This window comes from Sorex fumeus, unplaced genomic scaffold (genome assembly GCF_029834395.1).
Source record: "Sorex fumeus unplaced genomic scaffold, SorFum_2.1 ptg000081l, whole genome shotgun sequence".
In the NCBI taxonomy this organism is placed as follows: domain Eukaryota; kingdom Metazoa; phylum Chordata; class Mammalia; order Eulipotyphla; family Soricidae; genus Sorex; species Sorex fumeus.
The window spans coordinates 17,788,749-17,815,635 of record NW_026606138.1 but is presented as its reverse complement, the minus strand read 5'-3'; the positions used below and the strand labels follow the sequence as shown (position 1 = coordinate 17,815,635).

The window sequence follows — 26,887 nt, the reverse complement described above, 5'->3', positions numbered from 1 at the left end:
ATGAGTCTGCTGAGACCCAGCGGGCTGAAGGCCCCCACCAAGATCCTCAAGCATGGGAGCTGGGCCCTGAAGACACCCTCGGCCGGTAAGTGCACTCAGCCCAGGCCAACGGAGACTCATTCCCACCCGGGAACCCCATCCCGAGTCCTCGCCCGGGAAGGGCTCCCTGAGCTGTAGACACGTCCGTGGCTCTGGGGACAGCTCTCACACACGAGTGTCACGTTCTGTGAGTTTAGTGTCACGGCAACCGGTGACAGCTGAGGCGACCAACACGCTCCCTTCTAACTGCTAGCTCCCTTGCCCGGGCTTGGGGACAGGCTTAGGGAGGTGGACTCACCTGGACTAGAGGGCCTCATTGCCGGCCAAAGCCACAATACAGTGGGGAGGGCAACTGGCACCCCATGTGACTCTCCACCCTCAACCTCACCATGATTAACCCTGCACGGAGAACCAGAAATAGGCCCTGAGCATTGGCTGGGTTGCTCCCCGCCTAAAAGAAAAAGAAGATGGACCAGTGGACACAGCAGAAATAAGACACTGGGTTCGAGCTTTCACCTGGCTTGGTCCGTAGTATCACGGGGTGTATCCAAAGATTTCCCCTGAGCTGCCCAAAGTATGACTGCGGCCTGGGATGCTGCGGTAGGTGAGCACGTCCGCTTCACGGCTGGCCCGGCCAGGCTTCACCACAAGCAGCCCCCGTCATTGGCTGGGATTAGCCACGAGCACTGCTGGGTGTCCCTCTCCCCCAACCACACTTTACCTGGACCTGCACAGGCCCTTCCTGTCCCTTCTGACCCTTTTGACCATTTCTGCTGTTCCAGCGGCTGCTCCCGTTGAGAAGACCGTGCCTGGGGAGAAAAACCCCAGCGCCCCCTCCTCGGAGATGCAGGAGGAGTTTGTGGGCGACTTCCAGGTCGGGGAACGAGTCTGGGTGAACGGGAACAAGCCTGGATTCATCCAGTTCCTCGGGGAGACCCAGTTTGCCCCTGGTCAGTGGGCCGGGATCGTCTTGGACGAGCCCATCGGCAAGAACGACGGCTCGGTGGCGGGTGTGCGCTACTTCCAGTGCGAGCCGCTGAAGGGCATCTTCACCCGGCCGTCCAAGCTGAGTAGGAGCTTGCAGGCCGACGATGAGACCAACTGCCGGCAGCCAGCGCCTGTCGCCTGGGCCACACCGCCCCTGTCGGCCTCCCCGGCCCTTGCCGGCACCGCGAAGGTGCCCCAGTCCCCCGCGAAGGAGGCACCGGCCACCCCTCACATCAGCAGCCTGACCAGGACAGCCAGCGAGTCCATCTCCAACCTCTCTGAGGCCGGCTCCCTCAAGAAAGGGGAGCGGGAGCTGAAGCTCGGGGACCAGGTGCTGGTGAGTGCCGAGGGCAGAGGTCGCGGGTGGCTGTCCATTCGCCTGTCTGGTTCATCAGCTCCTCCAGACTCGCGGTTTGGGTGGAAGCACGAGCAGCCGGGACGCCTGGTCCTGCAGTTTCCAGCGTGATTGATGCGTGCGGGGATGCTGCCAGTTTTACCAGTTTAGCCAAAACAGGGTGGAGGGGTCATGCCGTGGGGAGGGGTCATGCTTTGCACGCCTCTGACCCGGGGTTTAAGTCTTGGTCCCATGTACAGTCCCCCAAGCACATCCCGGAGTGATCCCTGAGCACCAAGCCAAGAGTAAGCCCTGAGCACTCTGAATGTGACTCAAAAACAAACCAATGAACAAAGTTGAAAATCGGTTCTATTTCTCTGGTTTTCATTGTTTTTGCTTGGGGCGTCACAGGGTGGTCGCACACAAAGCACCCTTCCCTCGGTGCTCCAGCCCTGTTTGTCAGCATTCCTGTCAGTGTCCAGCGCTGTGATTCTGTTTTGCTCTGTGTCCCGGGAGCCAAGCGACAAGCCAAGGCATAGTGAAGGAGAACTGGAAGATCGAACTCTGCTAAGATACGAGAACAGTCATTTTCCTTTAGCTGGTTTCTGGCTTAATTGTTCTCCAGCGGTGGGGTTGCCAGTGCTCCGCTCCCACACCCACGGGGCAGCGACCCCCTCGCCACACCAGGTGGCTGGCCTGGGTCAGAGATTCCCGGGGGTGTGGTCAGCCAGGCCACCAGTGACAGCGAGTGGGTGTGAATGCCGCTGCCTTGCATGGACACTGAGCAGCAGCGTCTGCTCACCCTGTAGGGGTTGCGGGGGGAAATGGCACTTTGACCTTTGGGGTTTCTTCAGGAAATCCCGACTCTGAAGCCAGAATGTTTGTTTGCGGGGGTGGGGGCGCTGTGCGCAGTCCAGGGTGCCTGACCCACGTCCCTCCATCCCTCCGGCAGGTGGGAGGCATGGAGGCCAGTGTGGTGCGCTTCCTCGGGGAGACGGACTTCGCCAAGGGGGATTGGTGCGGCGTAGAGCTGGACAAGCCACTGGGCAAGAACGATGGTGCCGTGGCCGGAACGAGGTGGGTCCCCCTGCCCCCCCAGACAGCCTGGGGCCATGCACGGTGCCCGGGAGGCGCTGAGGGGACTGCAGGCCACTTCACTTGGTTCTTAGGCGGGGCCACTTCCAGTGGCACTCGGGGACCCTGCAGGGATGTGGGGACAGCCTGGGACCCCCATATGCAGCTGTGCTCGGGCCGCAGGAACCCTCCTGGCCTGCTGTGGCCCTTCAGATGCCGGGGAGCCTGCTTGGAATCGCCCTTGGTTTGCGTGGTGGGGGTGGGCGGCATGGGAGAGAGTGTGGGTGTGAATGTATGAGGGAGTGTGTATGTGAGCGTGTGAGTGTGGGGCTGTGAGAGTGTTGGTGGGGGCGTGGGCATGAGAGTGTTGGTGGGGGTGTGAGCGTGTTTGTGGGGGAATGAGAGCGTGTCAGTGTTGGTTTGAGAGCGTGCAAGTGTTGGTTGGGGTGTGCATGTGTGTTACTGTGGGGCTGTGGGTGTGTGGAAGTGTTGGTTGGGGTGTGAGTGTGTGTGGGTGTGGGAGTGTCGGTGGGGTGTGAGTGTGAGTGTGTGTTGGTTTGGGTGTGAGTATGTGTGTTTCTGGGGAGTGAGTGTGTGTGAGTGTGGGGCTGTGGACATGTGGGAGTGTCTGTTGGGGTGTGAGTGTGTGTGTTTGATGGGGTGGGAGTGTGAGAGTATGGGAGTGTTGGTTGGGGTGGGAGTGTGTTTGTTGGGCTGTGAGAGTGTGGAAGTGTGGGAGTGTTGGTTGGGGTGTGAGTGTAAGTGTGTGTTGGTTGTGGTGTTTATGTGTGGGAGTGTTGGTTGGGGTGTGTGTGTGTTTGTTGGGTTGTGAGTGTGTGTGAGTGTGGGCTGGTGGAGGGTATGATGTTTGTTGGGGAGTGAGTGTGAGTGTGGCGCTGTGGAAATGTGGGAGTGTTGTTTGGGGTGTGAGTGTGAGTGTGTTTGTTGGGGTGGGAGTGTGAGAGTGTGGGAGTGTTGTTTGGGGTGCGTGTGTGAGTGTGTTTGTTGGGGTATGAGTGTGTGGGTATGTGGGGCTGTGGGAGTGTGTTCGTTTGTGGGGGTGTGAGACTGTGGGACTCAGTGGACTTCTGGGTCGGCGCTTGTGTCTCTTGCCGAAGGTGTTTTTGTCCCCCGCTCCTCGTTGTCCGCAGGTACTTCCAGTGTCAGCCCAAGTATGGCTTGTTTGCTCCCATTCACAAAGTCACCAAGATCGGCTTCCCGTCCACGACGCCGGACAAGGGTAGGGTGGCCGCCGTGAGGCGTGTGATGGCCACCACCCCCGCCAGCCTGAAGCGCAGCCCTTCGGCCTCCTCGCTCAGCTCTGTCAGCTCCGGGGCCTCATTCGAGAGCAGCAGACCCGGCCGCACGGGACTAGTAAGCAGCCCCCCACCACTGCGGGGTGCTCGGGCCCCCACAGACTCCCACAGCCCCAGGGGCGAGAGGTGGAGCAGGAGCACGTGGGCTGAGCAGCTCCGGGTGGCAGGCGAGTGGCTTCCCAGCCACCACCCGTGACAGGAGCAGGGATGGGCCTTTCCTGGGGTGCTCAGGGCTCCTCTCTGGCCTCAGGCCACCTTAGGGATGAAGTGGGGTAGCTGAAGGGGGCGACTGAGGGTCAGAGCAGGGCCCAGAGACTCTGGGGAACGCTTGGCCCTTCATCTTGCTTCTTTGCTCTCTCCGTCTCTCCCTGCTCCCTCCTGTCCCTCTGCACCGCTGTCCACATGCAGAGTGGCCTCGACTTCTGTCCGTTGCGGTGCCGCAATTCAAAGCTGGGGCCTCGTGGCTTCTCCCCTCACGTCTATCTGAGTCATAAACACTAAAGTGTGTCTGAATATGCAAGGGTGCCCTGAGATATTGTCCACAGGGAAACGGGCCCACGTTGGAGAGGGTGTCCCGGGGGGCTGGCTTTGCTGGGGGCTGCGCTTCCTGCCGCCGCCTCTGCTCCGTGCATTGAACCTCGATGCGGAAGAGGAGGGAGTGAGTGTGTGTGCAACGGAAGATACAAAACAGATGACACGGGAACGGGAGCCAGGAGGCCACGCGCCGTGGGCACAGGCCTGGGGCCAGTCCTGTCTTGCTCGACCACCACCAGGTTTTCCTGTCCCACGTGCATCCTCACGTCCGACTCCTCCTTCCCTTCGCCTCACCATTTAGGAGGGGAGCAGACTCAGAAGCCCCTCTCCTTCCCTCGCGAGCCAGCCCATTTGTGGAATTTGGTTTTGTTTTTCTGCTTGACTGTGGGCCATACCCTACAGTGCTTCAAGGGGCCGTTTGAAGTGCTGGGGTCGTGCCGGGGCCTCCCACCTCCAAGCAAGAGCCCTACGCCTGAGACGTATCTCCAGCTTCTCCCCGCTGTCTTGTTTTGTTCTGTTTTGGGGTGACACTTGGCAGAGCTCAAGGCTTTCTCCCACCTCTGTGCTCGGGATTATTCCTGGCGGGCCTCCGCGATTGAGCCTGGGCAGCGCTGGGGCTTCGCTCTCCAGCTCTTTGGCCCCTGCCTTGCATATCTTTATGCAGGGTGGAGCTCACTCCTAAACTGAACATCACCGTTAGCGTCTATGACAGGAATATAGAAAGATTCTGTGTGACTTCACGAAAGTATACCTCGACAATATAATTCCATAAGTGCACACACAAGCGTTCATACACACAGTCACTCATACATGTACACGTAGTGCATACCGTATATACACAGGCTTATGGGTATACACACACAGGCACATACATGCATAAACACAACGCGCGCATGCACACAGGTGCGTGTAGATATGCCCACCGGAACATACATGCACGCATACATACATGCACACGGGTCCGTGCGTGCCCTGTGGAGGCCTCCCTGTTCGTCTGTTGGCTGAGTTGTTCTTCTGAGGTACCAGGCTCCCACAGAAGGCCTGGCCTTGCTGGGATGGAGCCTGGGGCCTCACAAAACACGCGCAAAGCAGAGGCTTTGGCATCAGCATCCTGAGTTCAGCTCGTGGCCCCGACCTTGCCCAGCCCCTCAGCACGCGCCTCCCCCCATGCTAGGGGTGCTGCTTTCTCCCTGCTCCGGCGCCTGAACCTCACAGTCTCGTCTCCATAGTTGGCTGAAAGAAGCCCATCGCTCCTGTGCTGGTTTCCTCAGGGAGCTGTCTCGGGCCCAGGAAGCGCGTGCGTCTGGCCTGCCCCACCCGCTCCGGCCAGGAGGCTCAGGGAACACCGCCGCCCGCCTTTCTTAGTTTTTATTTTTGCTCTTTGGGGTTCACCTGGCAGTGCTCAGGGACTCCAGGCGTGGTGCTTGGGGGCTGCTCCCGGTGGAGGGGGGTTGAGCCCGGGTCTTGGTGTTAGACCCCCAAGGCTGGCAAGCTCTTCCCAGCCACCCCTTGAAATCCGAGTTGACTGCAGTTCCCGGGAGCACTGCACATGGCTGGCCCGAGAGCTCGTGTGCTCCTAGAAATTTTAGTTATTATTTGGTTTTGGGGCCACACCCAGGGGTGCTCAGGGCTTATTCCTGGCTCTCTGCTTGGGGGGTGGGGTCACTCCTGATGGTGCTGGATCTTGAACCTCTGCAAGCACCTTCCCCTACCCCCCCCAACAGACTCTTTGGCCCTGGGGAGGGCATTTAATCGGACCAGATATACTTGAAGTGTATCGGGAAATCACGGCCAGGTCCTTACGCACAGGCAAGGATGATCCCGCTCTCCGGACAGAACCAGGTGGCTCGAGAGCTCCCAGCAGGCAAAACAGCAGTGGACAGCCTGGGCCCTGCTGGGCCCGTCGGTCAGGAGGCGTTTGGCAGCAGCTCAGATGATGCGGGGAAGCGGCAAGAGAACCTGCGGCTGGACAGCAGCAGGGCGTTGGAACAGGGATGGCCAGGCAGAAGGAGCGGAAGTCCTGGCCATCGCCGCTGCAGCCCCCGCCACCATGTGCCCGAAGAATGAAGATCAGGTCCCGCCTTGTCCCCTCCTGCAGGGGCCGTTGTGCAGAGAGGGATCTGGGTCTGCAGAGCGACCATGAGCGACCACGAGCCCAGGATAGAACGGACAGGACCCCCGGTCCCCGCAGCCCTTCAGCCCACTCCCCTCCCCTCCTCACTGTCTTTGCCTCTTCTCTCCTTCCCTTTGTGCTTGGTCTTTCCCTGAGCTGCCCTTGCTGTCCTGCTCGCTGGGCGTGAGCCCTCACACATTCTCACCCACCACTTTTTCCTTTTTTTTCCCCTGGACTTTGGCCATGCCCCAGCAATACTCAGGACTTACTCTGGACTCTGCACTCAGGAGTCACTCCTGGTGGGCTCGGGACCCTATGGGGTGGGTACCTGTTATCCAGCTCGGGTCAGCGGCGTGCAAGGCCAGCGCCTTTCCCGCAACTTTATCATTCTAGCCTCTCATCTCCCATTTTCGAAGGCAGATGGCACAGGGGTCTTTTATAGGGTCCCACCCAGTGACCCCCGGGGTCACGGGGCCATTCCCAGAGACAAGAGTCACTGGTTACTGCTATTCAGGCATGGGGCGGTGCCCAGGAGAGCGAGGTGAGCTGGAAGGAAGAGGAAGAGAGAAGGGACAGGCTGCCCAGGGACAGGCTGCCTGACGGACCTGCAAGGCTGAAGATGCTGGAGCTGGCCTCAAGCTCATGCCAAGGGCTCATCCTTAAGGAAGCTCAGGCCAGAGCGGGCTGTGGAGGGGGCTGCCTCCGGCTCTGCAGAAGAGTCTCTGGATTCCCACGAGGCCCGAGGTCAGTGGAGCCCAGGTCCCGTCCAAGGATCTTCGGGAAGGTTTCAAGACGTTTCTGCTGAGAGTTGCTGGCCCATATGCAAGGAGGCAGCACTGCTCCATGTGCTTTGCCGAGGATCACCGCGAGCATGCCCGTGTCGGCCGGCCCCATCCCCTTCACGTCTCTTTTTCCTTTGCAGTTGCCAGAAACCTCCTCCCGCTACGCCCACAAGATCTCTGGCACCACCGCCCTCCAGGAGGCGCTGAAGGAGAAGCAGCAGCACACTGAGAAGCTGCTGGCCGAGCGGGACCTAGAGCGGGCGGAGGTGGCCAAGGCCACGAGCCACATGGGGGAGATAGAGCAGGAGCTGGCCCTGGCCGGAACGGGCACGACCAGGTGACGTCTGTGCAGACGGCAGTCCTGGGGCCGAGAGACGCCTGCGGTAGAGGCTGGGCGCGAGCTTGGTGCAGGCGGTGCAGGCAGAGGCCGTGGGTCCCCGTCTGCCGTCGTTGCGGTGGCGTCCGGCGCGTGGTTTGATCGCATGCGCCTTCTGCTCGCCCTGTGGGGGTTTAGGGAGTGCCGAGTTGTCCGCGCCGGTGCTTTCGTGGTGTGGTTCCTCTCTGGCCTTCCAGAAATGCCGTAGCTTAGGTGGGAGATGCATTCAGCTTGCTGTGGTGACAGGTGGCGATGCCAGCCCCCAGAGGGCTGTTGGGGGCGGGCGAGGCCACTCACGCGCCGTTGCCTCTACAGCACGTCCTGGAGCTGGAGGCCAAGAACGACGAGCTGCGGGCCATGCTGGAAGCGACCGACTGGGAGAAGGTGGAGCTGCTGAACCAGCTGGAGGAGGAGAAGAGGTGAGGCCGTGCCCGGAGCTGGGGGCTCCCTCGGGTGGGGCACTCCTGGCCTTCCAGGGCTGTGAGAACCAGAAACCAACGGGTGCCCAGTCCTGAGCGCGGCCTCACCGGGAGGGCTAGGGGGGGGAGCTCAGTGGAGCCAAGCCACCCCCGGCCCTCCCTGCTGTGTCCACGTGGCCTGGTATTCAGGAGGCCTGTGCTGGGTGGCAAGGAACTGTCCTAACCCAGTGGGGCCCTGTGGAAGTCCCTGTGGTTAAGTCCCAGGCGGGAGGAAACCCACAGTACTCATGGGGCACGACAGCAGACAGACAGGGCTCAGGCTAGGCTGCAGACAGACGGACATGGTGCTCAGGCCGGGGTGCAGACAGACAGACATGGGGCTCAGGCCAGGCTGCAGACAGACGGACGCGGGGCTGAGGCCTGGCTGCAGACAGATGGACACGGGGTGCTGGCCGAGACCGCCTTTTCAGGTGGGCTCCCGGCAGTGTGGTGCCCAGGGGCACTGCCAGTGCCTGGCTCAGCCCCTCAGCTCCACATGCTGACTCGACAGTCACTGGGAGCCCCTCCCCTCCCCGCCCCCGAGTCGTTGGCTGCTTCTCCCCCAGGGGCTCAGTTGTTGTCACAATGTGGAGAGAGGCGCTGGCTGGGAGGGACTGGCAGGCGCCGCTGGTCACTTTGTAACTAACTCTGTTAGCTGCGAGGCAGAAAGGGTTGATATGACACTGAACCTGGCGTTGGCTCGGTCTAGCTTCCTCCTGTAGCCTGCGGGTCCCACCCAGTGCTCCAAGCTGAGGGGACTCGCTGACTTTCTTTTTTTTCTTTTTGGGTCAACCCAGCGATGCTCAGGGGTTACTCCTGCCTCGGCACTCAGGAATTACTCCAGGCATTGCTCCGGGGTCCATACTGGTATGCTGGGAATTGAACCCGGGTCGGCCACGTGCAGGACAAATGCCCTGCCTGCTGTACTCTCGCTCTGGCCCTCCCCAACTCTCTCAGCCCTCCTGTGTGTGGAGCCGGGGGCTGGGTCAGGCGCATCTACAAGATGGTGGCCCTCATGGGGGGCAGCAGTGACGCCCCTCACAACGTCTCCCTCTGCCCCACAGGAAAGTGGAAGACCTCCAGTTCCGAGTCGAGGAGGAGTCCATCACCAAAGGCGACCTGGAGGTAAAGCCCGGGCAGGTCCCGGAGGCTTGCAGGGTGCAGGCAAGGATGCGGGGCGGCCTGGCCGACCCCGCCGGGACCACTTCTGCTGGAGACTCCGAATCAGACATGGATACCTGGGGTCATGCACCTGGCAGGGCCCGGCTGACACATCTCTGCTCCTTGGGGCTGGAGGCTGCTCTTGATGAGCGTTTTTCTCTCGTTCTGACAGTCGGGTCTATGCCTTTGCCTCAGCTTTGATTTTCAGTCGAGCAGCACAAATCAAATCCTTTAGAACCCCATTTTTTGGAAGCTTTTTCTTAAAACAAGAAGAAGCAAAGAGTCAGTTTGGAAAAGAAAAATTTCTATTTCTGCTTCTTTTCCTTCCTGTTTTAAGTTCATGGAAATTTTGTTTTCCCACCAGAAGGAGGTGAAGTCCCTGCAGGCGGCCTCTGAGAAGCTTGCGAAGGAGAACGAGTGCCTGAGGACCAAGCTGGACCATGCCAACAAGGAGAATGCGGACGTGATCGCCCTGTGGAAGTCCAAGCTGGAGACGGCCATCGCCCCGCACCAACAGGCCATGGGCGAGCCGAAGGCATCCGTGAGCCAGGGCGTGGGCGCCGAGGCGGCCGAGCTGGCCGAGCTCAAGATGCAGATCGAGAGGCTACAGTTCGAGTACCAGCAGGAGCTGGAGAGCCTGAAGGCCCACCAGGCGGCTGAGCGTGCAGCGCACGCCTCCGAGCTGCAGACGCTCAGGTCGCGGATGTTCAGGACGGCCCAGGAGCAGAAGAACAGCCTGGAGGCCGCACGGGCCAAGCTCGAGCAGATCGAGGACCAGCACCTGGTGGAGATGGAGGACGCCCTGAACAAGCTGCAGGAGGCGGAGACGAAGGTAAATCACCTGAACGGGTTGAAGGCCGTGTGTAGTCAGCAAGCCCAGGCCCTGGCCAATGCCACGGCACAGCTCTTGCAGCTCGATGGGCTCTGGAAGGCCAGTTCCGAAGGTCAATTGGGAATGGAGAAGCTCAGGCAGCAGCTCCAGGTGGCTGAGCGGCAGATTCAGGAGTTAGAGAATGCAAAGCGGGCCGAGAGCTGCAGGTTGGTACTCGGGTGCCCTCGCCCACTTCCACGCTCGCTCCCTGCATGCTGTGTGTCAGTCTGCTCACCGCTGTGTTCCGGCTTGGTGCTGACAGGTCTCCCGGTCACGTCCCTTGCGGTTCCCTCTGAGGGGACTGAGAAGGAGTCGGCATGATTCGGGGGTTGTCATTGGTCCCCAGCACCTGGATGCCGTAAGGCCTTTGCCCCGGCTAATCGGGCCCGTCTGGGGTCTTTCTGAAACAGAGAATTCTTCACGAGGCCAGTGAGAAAATAAGATAGGAGCCCCCAGAGCAAACCTCTGCCCCCCACCTCTTGGGCTCGCTGCATACTCGCCGAGTTCGCCCAGACACTTGGGCTCGAGTCAGGCCGCGAGGGTCTTTCCCTGACCTTGCTGACCACCTGCTCGTGTGACGGGCTTTGCCCTCCTCTCCCCGAGGCGCCTCAGTTCCCAGCTGGTTCTCGATGCCTCTGAGCCTCTGAGCTCCCTCAAGGCTGGTGACGTGGCCCATCTTGGTATTTCTCATTGCCAGCCCCTCCCTCCCTGCAGCACAAGCCCCCGCGCAGTCCTGCAGAGATTTCATCCCTTTCAGCCTCTAACAGGTGCTTGGGCCAAGTCCGCCTTCCAGCATGGCCCCCTGCTGGCCACAGGCATGGACTCTCATGGTAGCCCTGACCCTGGGGAAGGACGAGACAGTGAGATCTGGGCCAAGCCGAGGAAGCTGCAGTTCTCACCAAGGAGCCCCGAGAGATGCCCTTTTCCTCCTATAGGATTGTGGTGGCAGGGATGTGCCCTCACCCCCCCCCCCCCCCCGCGCTGGTCACTTTGTTGGAGAAACTTCTCTGTTGGCCAAGATGGAAGGGCTGTGGGCTTTCTAGACAGGACTGACAGACATAACAGAAGGGCCCCGAGATCCCCGGGAGTTCCTCTCAGGACTCAGGACTCCTTGGCTGACATTCTAGAAACACCGGCTGAAACAAATGGAATCAATTCCTAGGACAGAGCAGGGGATAGCTGACCCACTTGTTCGCATCAAGATGTAACAAACGTCAAGTTCGGGTGACTGCTGTCTAGGGGATTAGAGGTTCCTCATTTTAAATTTCATATTGAAACCCCTCAAACTTTTAAAGTCACAGAAAAGAAACTACAAGAAAGTAAATCTTGGGGACCGGAGTGATAGTACAGTGGGAAGGGCATTTGTCTTGCACGCGGCCCACGTTGGTTTGATCTCCATCATCCCATAGGGTCACTGTCATTGTCTCTACCCTCCCGTTGTTTATCGATTAGCTCGAGCGGACCCAGTAACGTCTCCATTGTGACACTTGTTACTGTGTTTGTCATATCGAATACATCACGGGGAGCTTGGCAGGCTTGCTGTGCAGGCGAGATACTCTCGGTGAGCTGGCCAGGTTACATCCAAGGAGAAATTCCTGAGCATTTAGGGTAACCGAAAAAGCCAAAAGGAAAAAAAAAGATAACCTTTTCTTCCCTCCCTCCCCTCCCTTAGCCTTTCTTCCCTGTTTCCTCCCTCCCTCCTTCCTATCCTTAGCTTCCCTCCTCCCTTGCTTACTTCCTTCTTCCTCGCCAAGCCATGCTCTGGGCTCTGGGGTCCTCCCGCCCAGCAGTAGTGGGGCTTTGCAGCTTGTGGACCGATCTCAGTCTCGCCCAGTGGTGCTGCAGTTCCAACTCGGGCCTGGTGTGTACTCCAGCACTTTGTGCCGTCTCCCCGCCCCTGGAAAGTCAGTCTTTCTCATAGGCTTTCTTATTTTCTGGTCACGCCAAAGTTAGGTCTAGAAAACGCCTCTGTTTGGGCCGTTTTCAATAACCACTAGATAGTCATCACCAGAACTGCTGGCGCCAAGGCCTTGGCTTCGTGAGCTTCAGGCAATCACGCTCACCTCACGCCTCTGTTCTTCGGGGTTGTGTTGGGTCATGGGCTTCTCATACGTGTTTTCTGTTTTGTTTTCCCCTTCCCGTTCCTGTTTGTCTCCTTGGTCCATTCACTCCATCCTTGTGACTCTGGTAGGCCGATAGCCTGGCCGAAGAGCTGCAGGGGAAGGGGCTAGCGCTTCGTAGTCTTCAGGAGAACTTGAACGAAAGCGGCCGAGCTGAGGGGCCGTGTGTGCGCGCGTGTGTGTGCATGTGTGTTTGTGTGTGCATGCTGGTGAGCAGAGCAGAGGGGCCGTGTGTGTGCGTGTGTGTATGTTTGTGTGTTTGCATTGTGTGTGTGTGTGTGTTCATGTTTGTTCGTGTGTGTGCGTGTGTGCTGGGAGTGGGCAGGGGGCCGGCGGCTGACAGTGGCCCCCGGCTCCCCACAGGAGGAGAAGGTGGACGTGAGCCGCAGCCAGTGCCAGGCTCTACAGGCCGAGCTCGCCAAGGCCAGCGTGGAGATCCAGGGGCAGCACGAGGAGTCGCCGCAGGCCCTTCAGCAGCTGCTGCTGCAGGCGAAGGAGAAGCTGCAGGCGGTGCAGGCGGAGAACGGGAGCCTGCTGCGGGAGGTGGCCGAGCTGAAGACGCAAGCCGACAAGGCCAAGGTGGGTGGGCGCAGGGCAGCGCCGCGGCTGATGGCGGCCGTGGCCCGTGTGTGTGTTGGTGCCCGGCCGCTTTCCACCACGCACCGCAGCCAGGGCTACGTCTCCTCTCTGGACCACCTGCTGGCCCAGTTCTGTGGCCAGCAGCCTCGTGTGCATGCTCAGGTCAGTCTCATTCCGGTAACATGGCCGTCAGCGGTCAGCTGCCCAGCACACATCAGTAGCCTGCTGCAGCTCATGGCTGCTGAGCTGGACAGAGAAGATAGCCCTTGCTGCAGAAAGTTCTGGAAAGTACATGGCGGTTCAACTGTGGTGTGCATTGAGACTCAGAAATGAAAACGCACAACCCGTTGCTGACGGGCAGGGAGAGCAGGTGAGGGAGACCCTGACCCGTGTGCGGCCAGTCCTCCTGGAGCCCCTGGGCCCCTCCCAAATGACTGAAAACACTGCCCTCCCATTGCTCATCGATTTGCTCGAGCGAGCCCACTAATGTCTCCATTTTGAGACTTGTTACTGTGTTTGGCAAGCAAAAACTGTTGGCTTCAGTCTCCAAAGCTTGGTGGATTCGTCTGGATTTTCTATAAAGTGTATAATTTTTGGGACTAAGTCCATTTCCTGCCTCTGTTTGTCCCTGTGAAAATCGTTTGACAAGCAGTGGTTGCTTTTCCCTTCCCCTCCTGCACAAAGTTCCAAAACAAAATACTTTTTGTAGTTCTTTGAATTGTATTGAAAACTAGTTTTTGAATGCATCCCTTCTAGGACAGAGTGATGCATTTTATAATAGAAGAATTGAAGTGGGGGGAAAAATCTTATGCCCCAATGTCAAGATCCAACTGTACTTACACCTTCTGGGGAGCTGTCAGGAATCATTTCAGACGGCATTTCAAAAATCAACTCGGCTGATAGTAGAATGGGTAGGGTGCTGCCTTGTACTCGGCCAACCTGGGGTTGATCCCCAGCATCCCGTCCTCCGGCCCTGCCAGGACTGATCCCTGAACACAGAACCCTGAGCGAGACCCGAACACCAGCAGGTGTGGGGCCCCCATCCACAAAATAGGCAGGTAGTTATGTTGACGCTAAGAAGCTAACTGTGTCTGAGCCTCTCCATCCTGAGTCTGTGTGTGTGTGTGTGTGTGTGTGTGTGTGAGTGTGTGCGCGTGCGCGTATACACGCGTGTGCAGGTAAGACTACTCTGCCATTTTCATTTCTGGTATTTAGGCCACATGAAGTGCTTGGCTTGCGTGTGCCTGCTTGATCTCATTCTTGTTTCCATTCTTCCCCGCTTTTTGTTTCTGCAGTCCTTAACTTGCTTATTAAGCTCGGCCAAAGAAGAGATGGAGCTGATGTCAGAGGATCGCAGGGCCCTGAGGTCAGAGAATGAATTGCTGGCGAAGGAGAAGCTCTGTCTGAAGTCCGAGAGAGGGTGGTTTCAATTGAAACTCAGAGAAGCGGAGGCCAAAAACTCTTTGCTGCGGGAAGAGCAGAGGAAGCTCTGGCTCTTGAACCAAGCGATTCGCATGGATAAGGAGAAGGTTATCGAGGCCAGGTGGGCCGCGGAGAAGCTCTGCCAGCAGGAGCGGCTGGACCGAGAAGCCCTCGAGGCGGAGAAAGAGAAAGTGCTGGAAGAGGGCAGGGCGGTGCAGGAGGAGCTCCAGAGGGTGGGCGCGGAGAAGGACGCACTGCAGGTCGCCAAGCTGGGGCTGCAGGCCCTGGTGGAGGAGCTGCAGATGAGCAAGAGCAGCCTGGTGGCCGAGTGCAAGAAGGGCCTGGAGGAGAGGGGCCAGCTGGAGGAGCATGTCAAGAAGCTGGTTCTGGAGAACCTATCCCTGGCCAAGGACAAGGACAACATCATCCAGAAGCTGCAGTGCTCCTACGAGGAGCTGGCTCGGGATCAGAAGTCGCTGGTGCAAGAGATCGAGGAGCTCACGGCTGAGAAGGAGGAGGCCGCCCGCGTGGAGTCGGCCCTGCGTGAGCAGCTGAACAGCCTTGGCTCCCAGAAGGAGCTGCTGGGCCAGAAGGCCACGAAGCTCCAGCGGCAGCTGCACTGGCTGCTGAAAGACCAGGCGCTGCTGGAGGCGCAGCAGACCGAGCTGCTGGCCGAGCGGGAGGCGTCCCTGCAGGCCCTGGCCTCCCTGGAGGACACCAGGAACACCAATGCGATGATGCAGAGTAAGGTGGGTGATGGTAGTGACCAGGGCTGTGTAGGCCCGGCCTCAGCCCTGAGAGAAACCATATCCTGGGCCATAGTGATAGCACAGCGGGGAGGGCGTTTGACTTACACACCGAATTCCCAGGTTCAATCCCTGGCATCCCATATGGTCCCCTGAGCACCACCAGGAGTAATTCCTGAGTGCAGTTGTAGGTGAGCCAGTGCCCTCTGAACTCACAGCCCCACTTTCCCGGGCTCGAGTGACTGCTGACAGCCTGAGCTGTTCCACCCTAGCCAGGAGTGATCCCTGAGCACAGAGCCAGGGTTTATTCCCTACCCCACCGGGTGTGGCCCCCAAACAAACCAAACTGACTACCCACAAAGGTTCTAGATAAGCATGTATACATACACAGACATGTATATATGTATATATGCGTGTATGCTTCAAAAGAGTCGGGGAATATCTACCATTTAAAATATCCGAGAATGATGCCGGAGCAATAGCATCGCAGGTAGGCTGTTTGCCTTGCACAAGGCCAACCCAGGTTCCATCCCCGGCATCCCATATGGTCCCCGAAGCACCGCCAGGAGTACTTCCTGGGTGCAGAGCCTGGAGTCACTCCTGAGCAACGCCGGATTGTGACCCCAAAACCCCCTCCCCAAATTAATTGATTCATTAAAATAACAGAAGCCAAAAAGAGGGAAGCTGAGGAAGAAGGGGCTGTGCTCCCCTGGCGCCCGTGAGAACCAGGGGCCGCGCACATGCTGCCGGAACCCCACCCCCACACGCTCCCAGCACAAGAGATGATGCTTAAGGAGTGAGAGGCCCCATGGACAAGGACACATCCCTTCAGTCAAGGGGTCATGTCCTTGCCAGAGCCCTCCAATGCCCTTCCTCTTGCTGCTCTCCCAGAACCTGGGCTTCGGGCTCCCATCGAATTGGCAAATCTTCACTTTGCCAGAGTCGAACACCACTTTGGAGGGCTTCTTCCCTGCCAGGAAGGTTCAGTCGCAAACGGAAACGCCCACCAGCATGTGGCTTTTCCAGCCTCTTTGCGCATGCTCTAGGCCCAGAGCTGGGGGAGTCTGGTCCTCTGGGCTGCCTTCCTGCTTCTTGCTCCTGTCAAGGGAGACAGCTGGGTGTGGTCCTCCGGGGTTTGCACACTTGGCTGCAGTCCGGTGCCCGCACCTACCATCACCAGGCTCGGGTCTGGCCTGCAGCAGGAGTCAGCCTTGGGGCCTCCTTGATGTCTCTCCTTCCCCAACCCCCCTTCCATCCCACCCGGGTCTGCAGCGCTTTATCGTTTGAATCCTCTCCGAGGAAGGGGACCATCTGGGTCCCAGTGCCCTGAGGGGTTCCCGCACACCCTCACTTCCTGCACTTCTGTACTTAATAGCCGGTGGCCCTGGAGGGCACTTGTGGGCTGAAGTGAACTTTGCATGTGGGCTGTGCAGGTGGACCCTGTATGGGTTTGTTGGGAACTGAACATTTCCATGTTTTGTTTTGTTTTGTTTTGTTTTCAGCTGGAGGAAGAGAGATCTGCGTTTCTTGGCTCTAGTGTGGGATGGCCTGGGCACTCTCAGAGACTGGCCATCAGAACTTGCCCTGAGGGAGAAAAAGAATCAGTCTGTTTTTCTGGTTTTATTTACACTTTCTTTGGGGGCCACACCTGGCGATACTCCAGGCTTCCTCCTGGCTCTGCACTCAGGAATCACTCCTGGCTGGTCTCTGGTGGCCCCTATAGGATGCCAGGGATCAAACCTGGGTTGGCTGCGTGCGAGGCAAGCACCTTTCCCGCTGTGCTATCACTCAGAACCAACGCGCCTGCCAGTTTTCAAGTGAAACATGAATGTTTGTGCTTACAGTCATGCTTGCTTTTGTAAAGTGGGATTTCCCCCCGCCCCATTCATTTGAAAGAAGTGAGTTTGTCTTTGTAGGAGAGGGAAGACCCCTCTTGACTCCCTGCTCTGAGAAGAACCGAGGGGTACCAGCATCTCCTCCTGGGGTCTTCCCTGGGCACCCGGGAGCTTGCGCTCAGGAAGGGAAAGGGGAGCTCTGGCTGCCTCCAACCCTGGGGCGGGGACTGGAAGCGGGGCCCAGCCTCCTCTGTGGCGGGCTCCCATGGCTCCCGCAGATGGCTCACCATCTCACGCTCTCCTTGAACACAGATTGATTTCCTGAATTCCGTGATTGTGGACCTCCAAAGAAAGAATCAGGACCTCAACATGAAAGTGGAGATGATGTCCGAGGCGGCTCTCAAAGGGAACGGGGACGACCTCAACAATTACGACAGCAACAACTTCGGCCCGGCCACCTCATTCTCTGCACTCTGCAGAAATCTCCAGCAGTTCCTGGATTAGATAGCAAGCTACTTGTGAAACACCTACAATAACCAATTTACTGTCTTTACAAAGTTTACATTTTTCCACTGTGGTTTTAGATGAATGTATGATGAGAAATTCAACATTAATAATTTTGGATTTTCGTATCAGAAAAAAATAAATGAAAGCCCTGAACCATCAGAAGTTTATCATCCAGTCTGAATCTCTTTATGTTCATTTGAATGTTTTCTAGTTCTGTAAAACGTGATAAATAATGTACCATCAGGGCTACATGGATTATAAGAACTGCTATAATTGTATATATGCTTTTGATGTATTTTCCTCTGGAGATTATCAAGTGTCTCACCAGTGAAAGATCGTAATCCATTGACATTTTGAGTAATAAACACGATTGAAATTGTTTCACAAACTATGTAAAGCAGTATTAAAATTAGAGCAAACAATGTTCTTTATCTACTTGAATAAAATTATTTCCTTTTTGCCAGTGATAACTGATTATTCTCCGGTTTATTTATAAAAGATTTTTGGCTAGCAATCAAGGACTATAGAGTCAAAGAAGTCAAAGAGTTTCTACAATGGAATTCTGATACACCTATTTCTTTTTGTTTCTTTATATTTGTGCCACACCTGGTGATGTCTTAGGGCTTATTCATGGCTCTGCACTCAGGAATCACTCCTGACAGTGCTTGGGCAGACTATACGGAACGTCAGGGATTGAAGCCAGATTGGCCAAAGCACATGCCCTCCCAGCTGAACTATTGCTCTGTGCCTGTATACCATTTTCTTAAAAGTGTTTATCTTGGGATAAAGAGGTAGTACAGTGAGTAGGTTTCTTATCTTGCATGTGGCTGATCTGGGTTCAATCGCAGGAATCCCATCCAGTCATCTGTGCCCCGGCAGGAGCAATCGCTAAGTGCAGAGGCAGGAGTAAACCGTAAGAAGCACTGGGTTGGGGGTATGGTGCCACCAGCAGGTCTCTCTGTACCTGTGAGGTGAGTGCATCAGCAGTCTGATGGCGCCTTCAGACTTCCAGGTACCCCCAAATTGCTGCTGTGCCTTGGGCCAGACCCCAAAAACGTGGGGCAGAGTTTAGCAAGAAAGTAAACAGGCAAAAGTTAGGTATGTGGGAGACACAGACACAAACCACCTCCAGTCCAGCTATATAATTGGAGGCATGGCCTCTCTGGTTCCTGATTGAACTGCTTAACGGCCATGATCCCAGAGACTCAGAAACAAATCTCGAAACCCAACAGCTTTTGGCAGAAATGTGTCCAGTCCCTGAAGTAAGTTATAGGCACTGGGCCACCCCAGGTGGGAATAGATTTCGTGCCTTGGCCCGTTCCCCCTGGCAGCCCGCTGGCCGCCATCCTCCAGAGGCCACTGGACAGTCAGGTTTGGGCTCACAGTGACGAGACACGTAGGGCCTCACGGGATGTGGGTGGAGCTGGCCCTTTCCTCCCCAACGAGACCCCAAGTCGTCACCCACAAACGGCCTCTCTGGCTGCTGATTTCATCTTGGAACCCAGCAGGTTTTGGCAAGAAATTCCTCCAGATTTAATGGTTAAAATTGTGGAATTTCAAAATCGCGCAGCCACTACTGCAGCCACGCGATGTCATATGTTATTCATAACCAGGAGTAGAAAACAAATTGTCTACTGTTGCCTTTACAGCAGATCTGAGCACCAAATAATAATGGTGGGTCCGGTGTCAAAATATTGAATGTAATCAAAGCAGAGAGAGTAATATGGAAATTATCTCCTCTACAGGTAGGGGGAGGGTGTGGGATGGGTCTATACTGGGGTTTTTGGTGGTGGAGAATGGGCCCTGATGAAAGTACGGGTGTTTCATTTTATGACCAAGACTTAAACGCGAAAGCTTTGTAACTGCTCTCATGGTGATTCAATCAATAAAATTATAAAAAATGAAAAGAAAACCACTGGGTGAGGTTTAAAAGCAAAAAAAACCCCAAAACAAACAAAACCTTTCTTGCATTATTGCAAAGCTTCCTAGTCAATGTACCTTAAAATGAATGCCTTCAGTGATTCTTCAGAAAACAAAAATGAAGGACACCAAGCAGTACAAACACCGTCAATCCATAAAGTCTGGGAAAGAACTGGACATTGCTATATTATTAACCCAAAATGAACAGAACCAAATATGCTTATAAGCACCAACTCCTGTACGTTTGAAGCACATGTCCTCACGTTGAGATTTCTGGAAAAAGAACTTGAGTAGGACCGTTACTTTCAGCCTTCATAATACCCAATAGCAGTCCTTGACCTTAGAATCTATGGTAGGGAATTCAAACGGTCTATACATGAATCATGGTTACTTTGCAGGATATCCAAATATTATTACATCGTACTGTGAGTATTCTGTAATACTACGTTGTAAGTCAGTAAACTGTAGATTGGAGAGAGAGCCCTGGGGCAAGGCTGATGCCTAGCAAGCAGCAAACCCAGATTCTTTTCCCTGGCACTTCATAGGGTCCCCAGTATCCCCTCCAGGAGTGATGCCTGAGCAGAGCCCAGAGGAGCCTCAGCACTGCTGGATATGATTCCCAAGTTCCTTCACAAATATAAGTAAGCACCCATTTTGTGGAATATGATATATATGGTCACGGTCCTCCCGTTGTTCATTGATTTGCTTGAGCGGGTCCAGTAACGTCTCCATCGTGAGACTTGTTGTTACTGTGTTTGGCATATTGAATATGTCAAGGGTAGCTTGCCAGGCTTTGCCTTGCGGGTGAGATACTCTCGGTAGCTTGCCAGGCTCTCCGAGAGGGGCGGAGGAATCGAACTCGGGTCGGCCATGTTGGCTGCGTGCAAGGCAAATGCCCTACCCGCTGTGCTATGGCTCCAGCCCATAATACAAACACACACACACACACACACACACACACACACACACACACACACGAGATTGATATCCAAGGCTAGAAAAATGGAGGCCAGGAGGCCTTGTCAATGATTGGAAAAAACCACACGTGTAGGGGACAGAGGATGCTTAGGATAGAGTAGGGACCAGTATGGCAATAATGGTTGTGATGTAGGCAGGTAGATAGGGAAAGGCCCTTTTCAATGAAACAAAGTTTCATGGAAGAAGAATTCTAGGAATGAGCCACCTTGTGGATACAGAAAGCAAAGGCCCGATAAGACCATCCACAGACCCTGAGGATAAAGGCCTCCTCCCCATGAAATTCCTCTTTTGGACCTCCCTGGTAACCTCCTTAGCAACGGACTTTTACCTGGGAAGAAGCCCTACGTGGGGGCAGGTTGGAGAAACCCTATAAAGGCCACCTTGAACAAAGGAGCCCATGTGCTGCTTAATTCCTGCACTCTGTATGGTCCCCCGAGCACCGCCAGGAGTGTTCTCTGAGCACAGAGCCAGGGGTAAGCCCCGAACACCGCCAAATGTGCCACAAAAAAGAACTATCTTGTCACAGATTCGTTTTCTGCATGTACTGTTATGACTAAGGAGAACAAAAACTTCAACCAGAGTATCAGGAGAAAAAGGCATACTTCAACAGGATGGAAAAAATCTTGAACTGAGGTGGGGCAGATAGGCCCAGAATTTGAACTTCCTGCAGAAATGCAAACGAAAGTCAGAATGAAAAGGACAAATAGGGGAAGTGCAGGATAGCACAGCGGGCAGGGAACTTGCCTTGTTTGAGGCCAACCCAGGGTCGATCCCTGATCCCCAGCATCCCAGGTGGACCCTCCCCCACCAGGAGTGATCCTTGAGCGCATCGCCAGGAGGAAGCCCCTCACATCACCAGGTGTGACCCCAAAACAAAAGAAAAGAAAAAGGCAGATGGACCTAAGCATATCTGAGCTTTGCTCTGAAGTCTGGGGCCACAGGGAGCACAGGCTTTGCAGGAGGCAGAGTTCCCTCCCTCCACCCAGCCCCCAGCAAGGAGCCAGGAGTATCCCCAAGGCCAGCCCACTGCAAGGCTGCCGAAGATGGAGGACACAAGGAAGGGAAATGCGTTTCTCATGAAATCTACTGTGCTGTAATTCCCTGGGACACAGCGCACCCCCGCCCCACCCCCACCATCTGTTCTGGTTGCGGAGAGACCCCCTCCTCTGTACTCTTGAGTGGCGATTGTCGGGGTCTGCTGCGTGTCCACGGTTGCCACCCATCTCAGGTCCTTCCATCTGCTCATACTCCCAGCCCCCCACAGCTGGTCCCAAATGGTCGGTTCATCCCTGGTGCTATTTGCAGGAGACAACTCCCAAGTTGGGGGCACACAGACACCAGAGTCCCATCCTCCCCCGCGCTCCCCACAACGCACAGCCCCCCAGAATCAAGGCTGGCGCCCCTGGCTTGAGGAGAAACCATCCGTCAGAATGGGAAGCAGTTTTTTGTTTCATTTTGATTTTCTTTTTTTAAGACACTCGTCTTGGCATGCAACTTAGTGCTGGAGCGGTAGCACAGCAGGGTAGGGCCTTGCACGCGGCTGACCCGGGTTCGATTCCCAGCATCCCATATGGTCTCCTGAGCAACACCAGGAGTAATTCCTGAGTGCAGAGCCAGGAGTAACCCTGTGCATCGCCGGGCGTGACCCCCGGCAAAAATAAATACATAAATAAATTTTAAAAAATAAATGACCCATTTAACCACTTGTCCATTTCCCTCTGCTGTCTCATCACCTCTGTTCCCCTTCTCCTCCTATGTCCCAGGAATGTTTATGCAGCCATCCATGGAAAGTCATTCATTCAGGGGCCGGGGAAGTCGTAGAACTGGTACTATCTTGTCTTGTACACAGCTGAGCTGGGTTCAATCCCTGGCACCCCATGTGGTACCCTGAGCCCAGAGCCCTGGTAAGCCCTGAGCATGGCCAGGTGTGCACCCATCCACTCCGAAGGAAAAAAACTTTCAGTGCATCTAAGGAACAAATGATGACTTTATTTTTTTTTTGTGGGAGTAAAAAATTTTAAAACTATTAAAAAATTTTAAAACAAATATTGAACTGTTTCTTCTCGTTAATCATGGCAAGCTGTGTCTGATTCAGAAATCTGAAGACATCTCAATTGTAGCTAATCCCAGGATCTTCATCGGCAGGTAGAGATTGTAAAGGATTCAGATGTAGGTCTGAGTGTGATGGTACATAAAGTGCTAAAAGGAATTTGCTCTGCTCTCAGGTTGAAAGCCTAGAAGGGTTTAGGTCCAGTTTCCCTGGGTTCATGCAGAAACCGCTGCCTGCACCCAAGGGCCTTGTTGGCGTGCAGTCCTGATGGCGGAGGCTCTCTCCATCCTGGGCTCCCACATGGAGGCGCAGAACTGCTGCCTCTGAGCGAGGATGTCGGCTACACTCACCCAGCCCTGGGTTTGCTGCGGGTTTTCCCCAGACTGTAGTTATCTCCAGCTTAGCTGCACGCGATGTGTGCCAAAGGTGTGTCTCTGCACTTTGTGAAAGTCAGCGTTTCTTCGGGAGCTTGTCTCCAAGTTAGGTTTTCAGACAGGTTGAAAACAGGTCCAGATATGTCGGGATGGGAGATTTGTGATGAAAGTAGATAATGGACCGAACATGATGACCTCTCAGTGTCTGTATTGCAAATCATAATGTCCAAAAGTAGAGAGAGAGTATGGGGAATATTGTCTGCCATGGAGGCAGGGGGAGGGTGTAGAAGGGGGGCGGTATACCTGGGAGATTGGTGGTGGGGAATGTGCACTGGTGGAAGGATGGGTGTTTGATCATTGTGTGATTGTAGCCCAAACATGAAAGATTGTAAGTTTCTCATGGTGATTCAATAAAAATAAATAAATAAATAAATAAATAAAAGAAAACAGGTCCAGCTGTGGAAGGCAGGGCCAGTCCTGCTCTGCTCCGACCACTGCTAAAGCCCAGAGCAGACGGGGGCGGGGTGGTCCTGTTCGGCGTACCCCACTTCCCTGACTGCCAAGGACAGATACCAGAACCAGAATGTCAGGTGCGGGCTTTGGTCAGGAACTCTGCGGGGCCGGGAGGCAGCCTCCGCGGTCCTGAGGTCACTGTGTGTGCTGATGTCTGGCTGTCTGGCTGTCTCTGCGCTCACGTGCCGCCGTGCTCACCTCACCCTCTCTTTTTCCTCCCACTCCTGCTTCCTTTGCTCTATCTGTGTGTCTTTGATGGAAAGACTAAAGAAACTCTATCCACGTTATAATGAATTTCATATATTTTTTTAGTTTCTAATATTTGGTTCTTGTTTTTTGCATTTTGAAAGGCTGCCCAGTAACACTTTAAGGCATTTGCATCATGACTGAGATTTATTTCTTATGAAAGTCGTAAGGAAAGAATCTGGATAGTGTGATCCCTTGGGAAAGGTTTCTGGCCCTGGAGACCTCCCTTCCGGCTCTCCTCCCTCTGCTGTTCCTCATGACACCAAATCTAAAGCGTGTGGCTTTAAAGGGGCCCACGTATTTGTGACTCGGGCATCGGTAAAGAGGCCCGATGTCCTCCAGCCACCTGTGGATTGCACGGTAGAAGTCAGAGCTGAGAAGAGACCAATGGAATTAGCCGTGAGGACTGGTCAACAGGAGCAGCTGCCGGGGTCTGTTTGGCCGTGTCCAAGTAGGGGTCGCCACACGTGCCCACTAGAGGAAAGGCTGCCAGGTGATTGTGCAATGTTCCAGGCTTGTGTCAGGAACGCGCCAAGGAAGCTTCCCTCCCCTCCTGCCTTAGAGCTGATGGCTCAGGCTAGTTGGATAGTCCTGACCAAAGAATGGGAATGTGGGACTGGAGCGACATTCCAGCGTGGAGAGCGTTTGCCTTGCACACGGCCAACTTGGGTTCGATCCTTGGCATCCCATATGGTCCCCCCAGCACTGCCAGGAGTAATTCCTGAGTGCACAACCAGGAGGATCCCCTGAGATCTCTCAGTATGACCCCCTCCCCCCCCAAAAAAAAATCGGAATCTGCTCACACTCACGATCACAACCATCCTGTTGTTCGTCGATTGCCTCGAACAGGCCCCAGTAATGTCTCCTTTGTCCTAGCCCTGAGAATTTTTTAAAAAGGGCCATATTCAAGGCTCTTTTAGGGTTAGCAGAATGAGCCTCATCATCGATACTGGTATTTGGCATATTGCGTAAGCCACGGGGAGTTTGCCAGACTCTGCCGTGTGGGCAGGTTACATTCGGTAGCCTGCCAGTTTGTCCAAAGAAAGAATGAGATAATAAGATGCTTCCGGGAGCTGGGTTTTATAGTCTCTGGGTCTTGGCCATTGATGGGATTACAGGGCACAAGGGGGGCAGTTGGTGGGTGTAACCCCTGCCTACTGGAATATGGAGGATCTGAGTGGAGGATGCTCAGCCCCAATCTGAGCAGGCTTGGAGATCTCAGCCCCAGGACACGCATGCCTTTGTTCCTCTGCCAGTACCTTCATGCCTGTGGAGAGTGGTCTCAGCATTGTGATGGCTGGTTGTAGAGGTCTTCGGCTGCCGGAGCCCTGGTCGGGGTGGGGAGGGAAACTCAACCTGCTCCCCTCCAAAGGGTCCCCGCGAGGACAGCCAGGCGCGGAGGCAGGAGACTCTGCTCATCCTCCTTAAACCCCTTCACTTTGAATAAACATTTAAAATCAGACTTTCTAAGTATGTGTTAGATTTAGAGCAAGGAACTCTTAAAATAATCTTATGGTGGGATCAGTTACCAAGTAAGTTTGTTTTGTTTTGCTTTGGGGACACAGTTCTCTTCAGTCATTCCTGCCTCCAGAGACCATGCAGTGCTGGGGACCAACCCAGCTCCCCTGTCTGTGAAGGGTAGACCCCAGCCCAGCCCCAAACACATGCCATAGGAAAGTCAAGATTCCTGACCCACAGGGTCGCATCAGAGATTTCCTTTCCACTAAAACGCTCTTATTTCCACCTAAACAAGATCCTATTCCCTAGCGAGGTGTTGCTCATGTAATAGCTTAACTGCACAGAAGTCCACCCTTTCCGGTGTATTTCCAGCCCTTGGGTGTTGAATTCAGGAAATCTCTGTTAGTCTCAGATTCTTTGCTTTCTATTTAATGATCTGGAGTGTAAGTGTGAGCCAGGCGCTGAGAGAAATACACACTTCTCTTTTCATCTCTGTGAGAATTCCCGTTTGCCGTAAACCCATGAGAATTCTGTAATGTGTGTGCGGATATCTTGGGTCTCACTAACCAGACATACATTCTGCCATTTCTAACGTGGGCCTCAGTCTCCGATTCCTCCTGTCAGTTTTGGGAGGCATCTGACACTCGGAACATGCTCTTCGTTCACCCACTCACCCGGGGACCAAAGAGACTCGGCTTGTTGCTGTAAGTTATGCCTCATTCAATGTGTCACCTGCCCGCATCACTGTGCTATGGCCCAGAGCATGTGATCTAAACATGCATGATCCAGTGCTGCAAGGTGGGTTGGAGGGAATACCCAGTGGCCCTCCCGGCTTCTCCCAGGGGTGCACATTCCCTCCATCCCCAAGGCACACAGATTCGAAACACTGAGTAGGACACGAACATCCACAGCTGTCCTGGACCCCAGACTTTAATGAGATCCCCCACTTCACACGCACCTCTGTCTGTCTCCCAATATGCATCCCAGGAGCCACACTTCTGTCCCCTCTCATGTCCTTTCCAGGCTGTGGCATTGCCCAGTCTTGACTGAACGTCCGTCCCCACCCTGTGCTACCCCCCACACGTCCTTTTGTGTGTGTTTTAATTGTTGTCATTGCTTGGTAATAATTTATTCAAGAAATAGCACTTCTTCCTGGGATTAGGTGTTTAAAAGAATTCTTTTTTGAGGGGTGGGGCTGCAACAAGTTCTTTTTTTTTCTTTCTGTTCTCCATCTCGCAAAGGTATTAACTTGTTTCTTTAAACTCAAATGGACACAATGATACGCTGGTTCTGGCATGTACACACAGGCAAACTTTTTCTCCCTCACAGTCAGTAAAATTTCACTAAACTTGTGTAAGCATCAAAGCCTGGGCCCCTCCCCCCGCAATAGTCCTGGGAGCCGTTGAGCGGGGGTTCTAGGGCAGTTGTGCACTGGCCTCTCTCTGGGTTGATTTCTGGTACAGGAAGGGAAGTCGAGGCCCCAGGGGCCATGAGGACCCTCAGGGCCTGTGACCAGCAGTCCTTGGCCAGCGGGCCCTAGGAGGCTCAGTTGGCTGGGGGTTTTCCCACCTGGAGTGGAGGGCGCCCCCTAGCAGGCGAGGGGGTGGGTGGTGAGTCTGGGGCGGGGGCGATGCTTCGGGGACAGCCCCCTGCCGGCAAGTGCAGGCCGCCCGGGTCGCCGCTGACCCCCATCTCCTAGACCGCGCTGGGCAGGGTGCCCCCCCCCCCCCGCACGAGGGAGATGAGGAGCCCGAAGCCTGAGCCCAAGGCCACCGCTGGACCCAGACCCAAAGCCGCACGCCAGGGGCCCCCGCCCGCCCCGCCCTAGGGGCCAGGATCCCAGGCCGCCGTCCAGTCCTGCCGCCCCCGCCCCCGCCGCCAGAGCCCCGCGGACAGATGCCTCAGGACTGAGACCCCCGCGCCGGGGGTCCGCGCCCGCGGCCCAGGACTCGCGCGCCCTGCGCTCCCCGCCGCCCGCCCGCCGCGGCCCCCAGGAAAGACAGTCACATGGCCTCGGTGTGCGCCTTGATGGGCGCCTGGGACTGGGGTCCGCCCCGCGCGGGGAGACGGGCGCCGGGGGTCGCCCGCCGGGAG

At 55.6% G+C, this 26,887-nt stretch overlaps 1 protein-coding gene across 1 annotated transcript; it reads left to right on the top strand.

Moving 5' to 3' along the window:
- Nucleotides 1–26,554, top strand: LOC130038905 (CAP-Gly domain-containing linker protein 1-like). The gene is given in 11 exon segments (XM_056130702.1): nucleotides 1–85; nucleotides 822–1,363; nucleotides 2,313–2,437; nucleotides 3,586–3,808; nucleotides 7,320–7,494; nucleotides 7,497–7,516; nucleotides 7,871–7,974; nucleotides 9,078–9,132; nucleotides 9,527–10,180; nucleotides 12,535–12,738; nucleotides 26,531–26,554. Coding segments are annotated over 11 exon segments (2,211 nt in total).
- The last annotated feature ends 333 nt before the right edge of the window (nucleotides 26,555–26,887 follow it).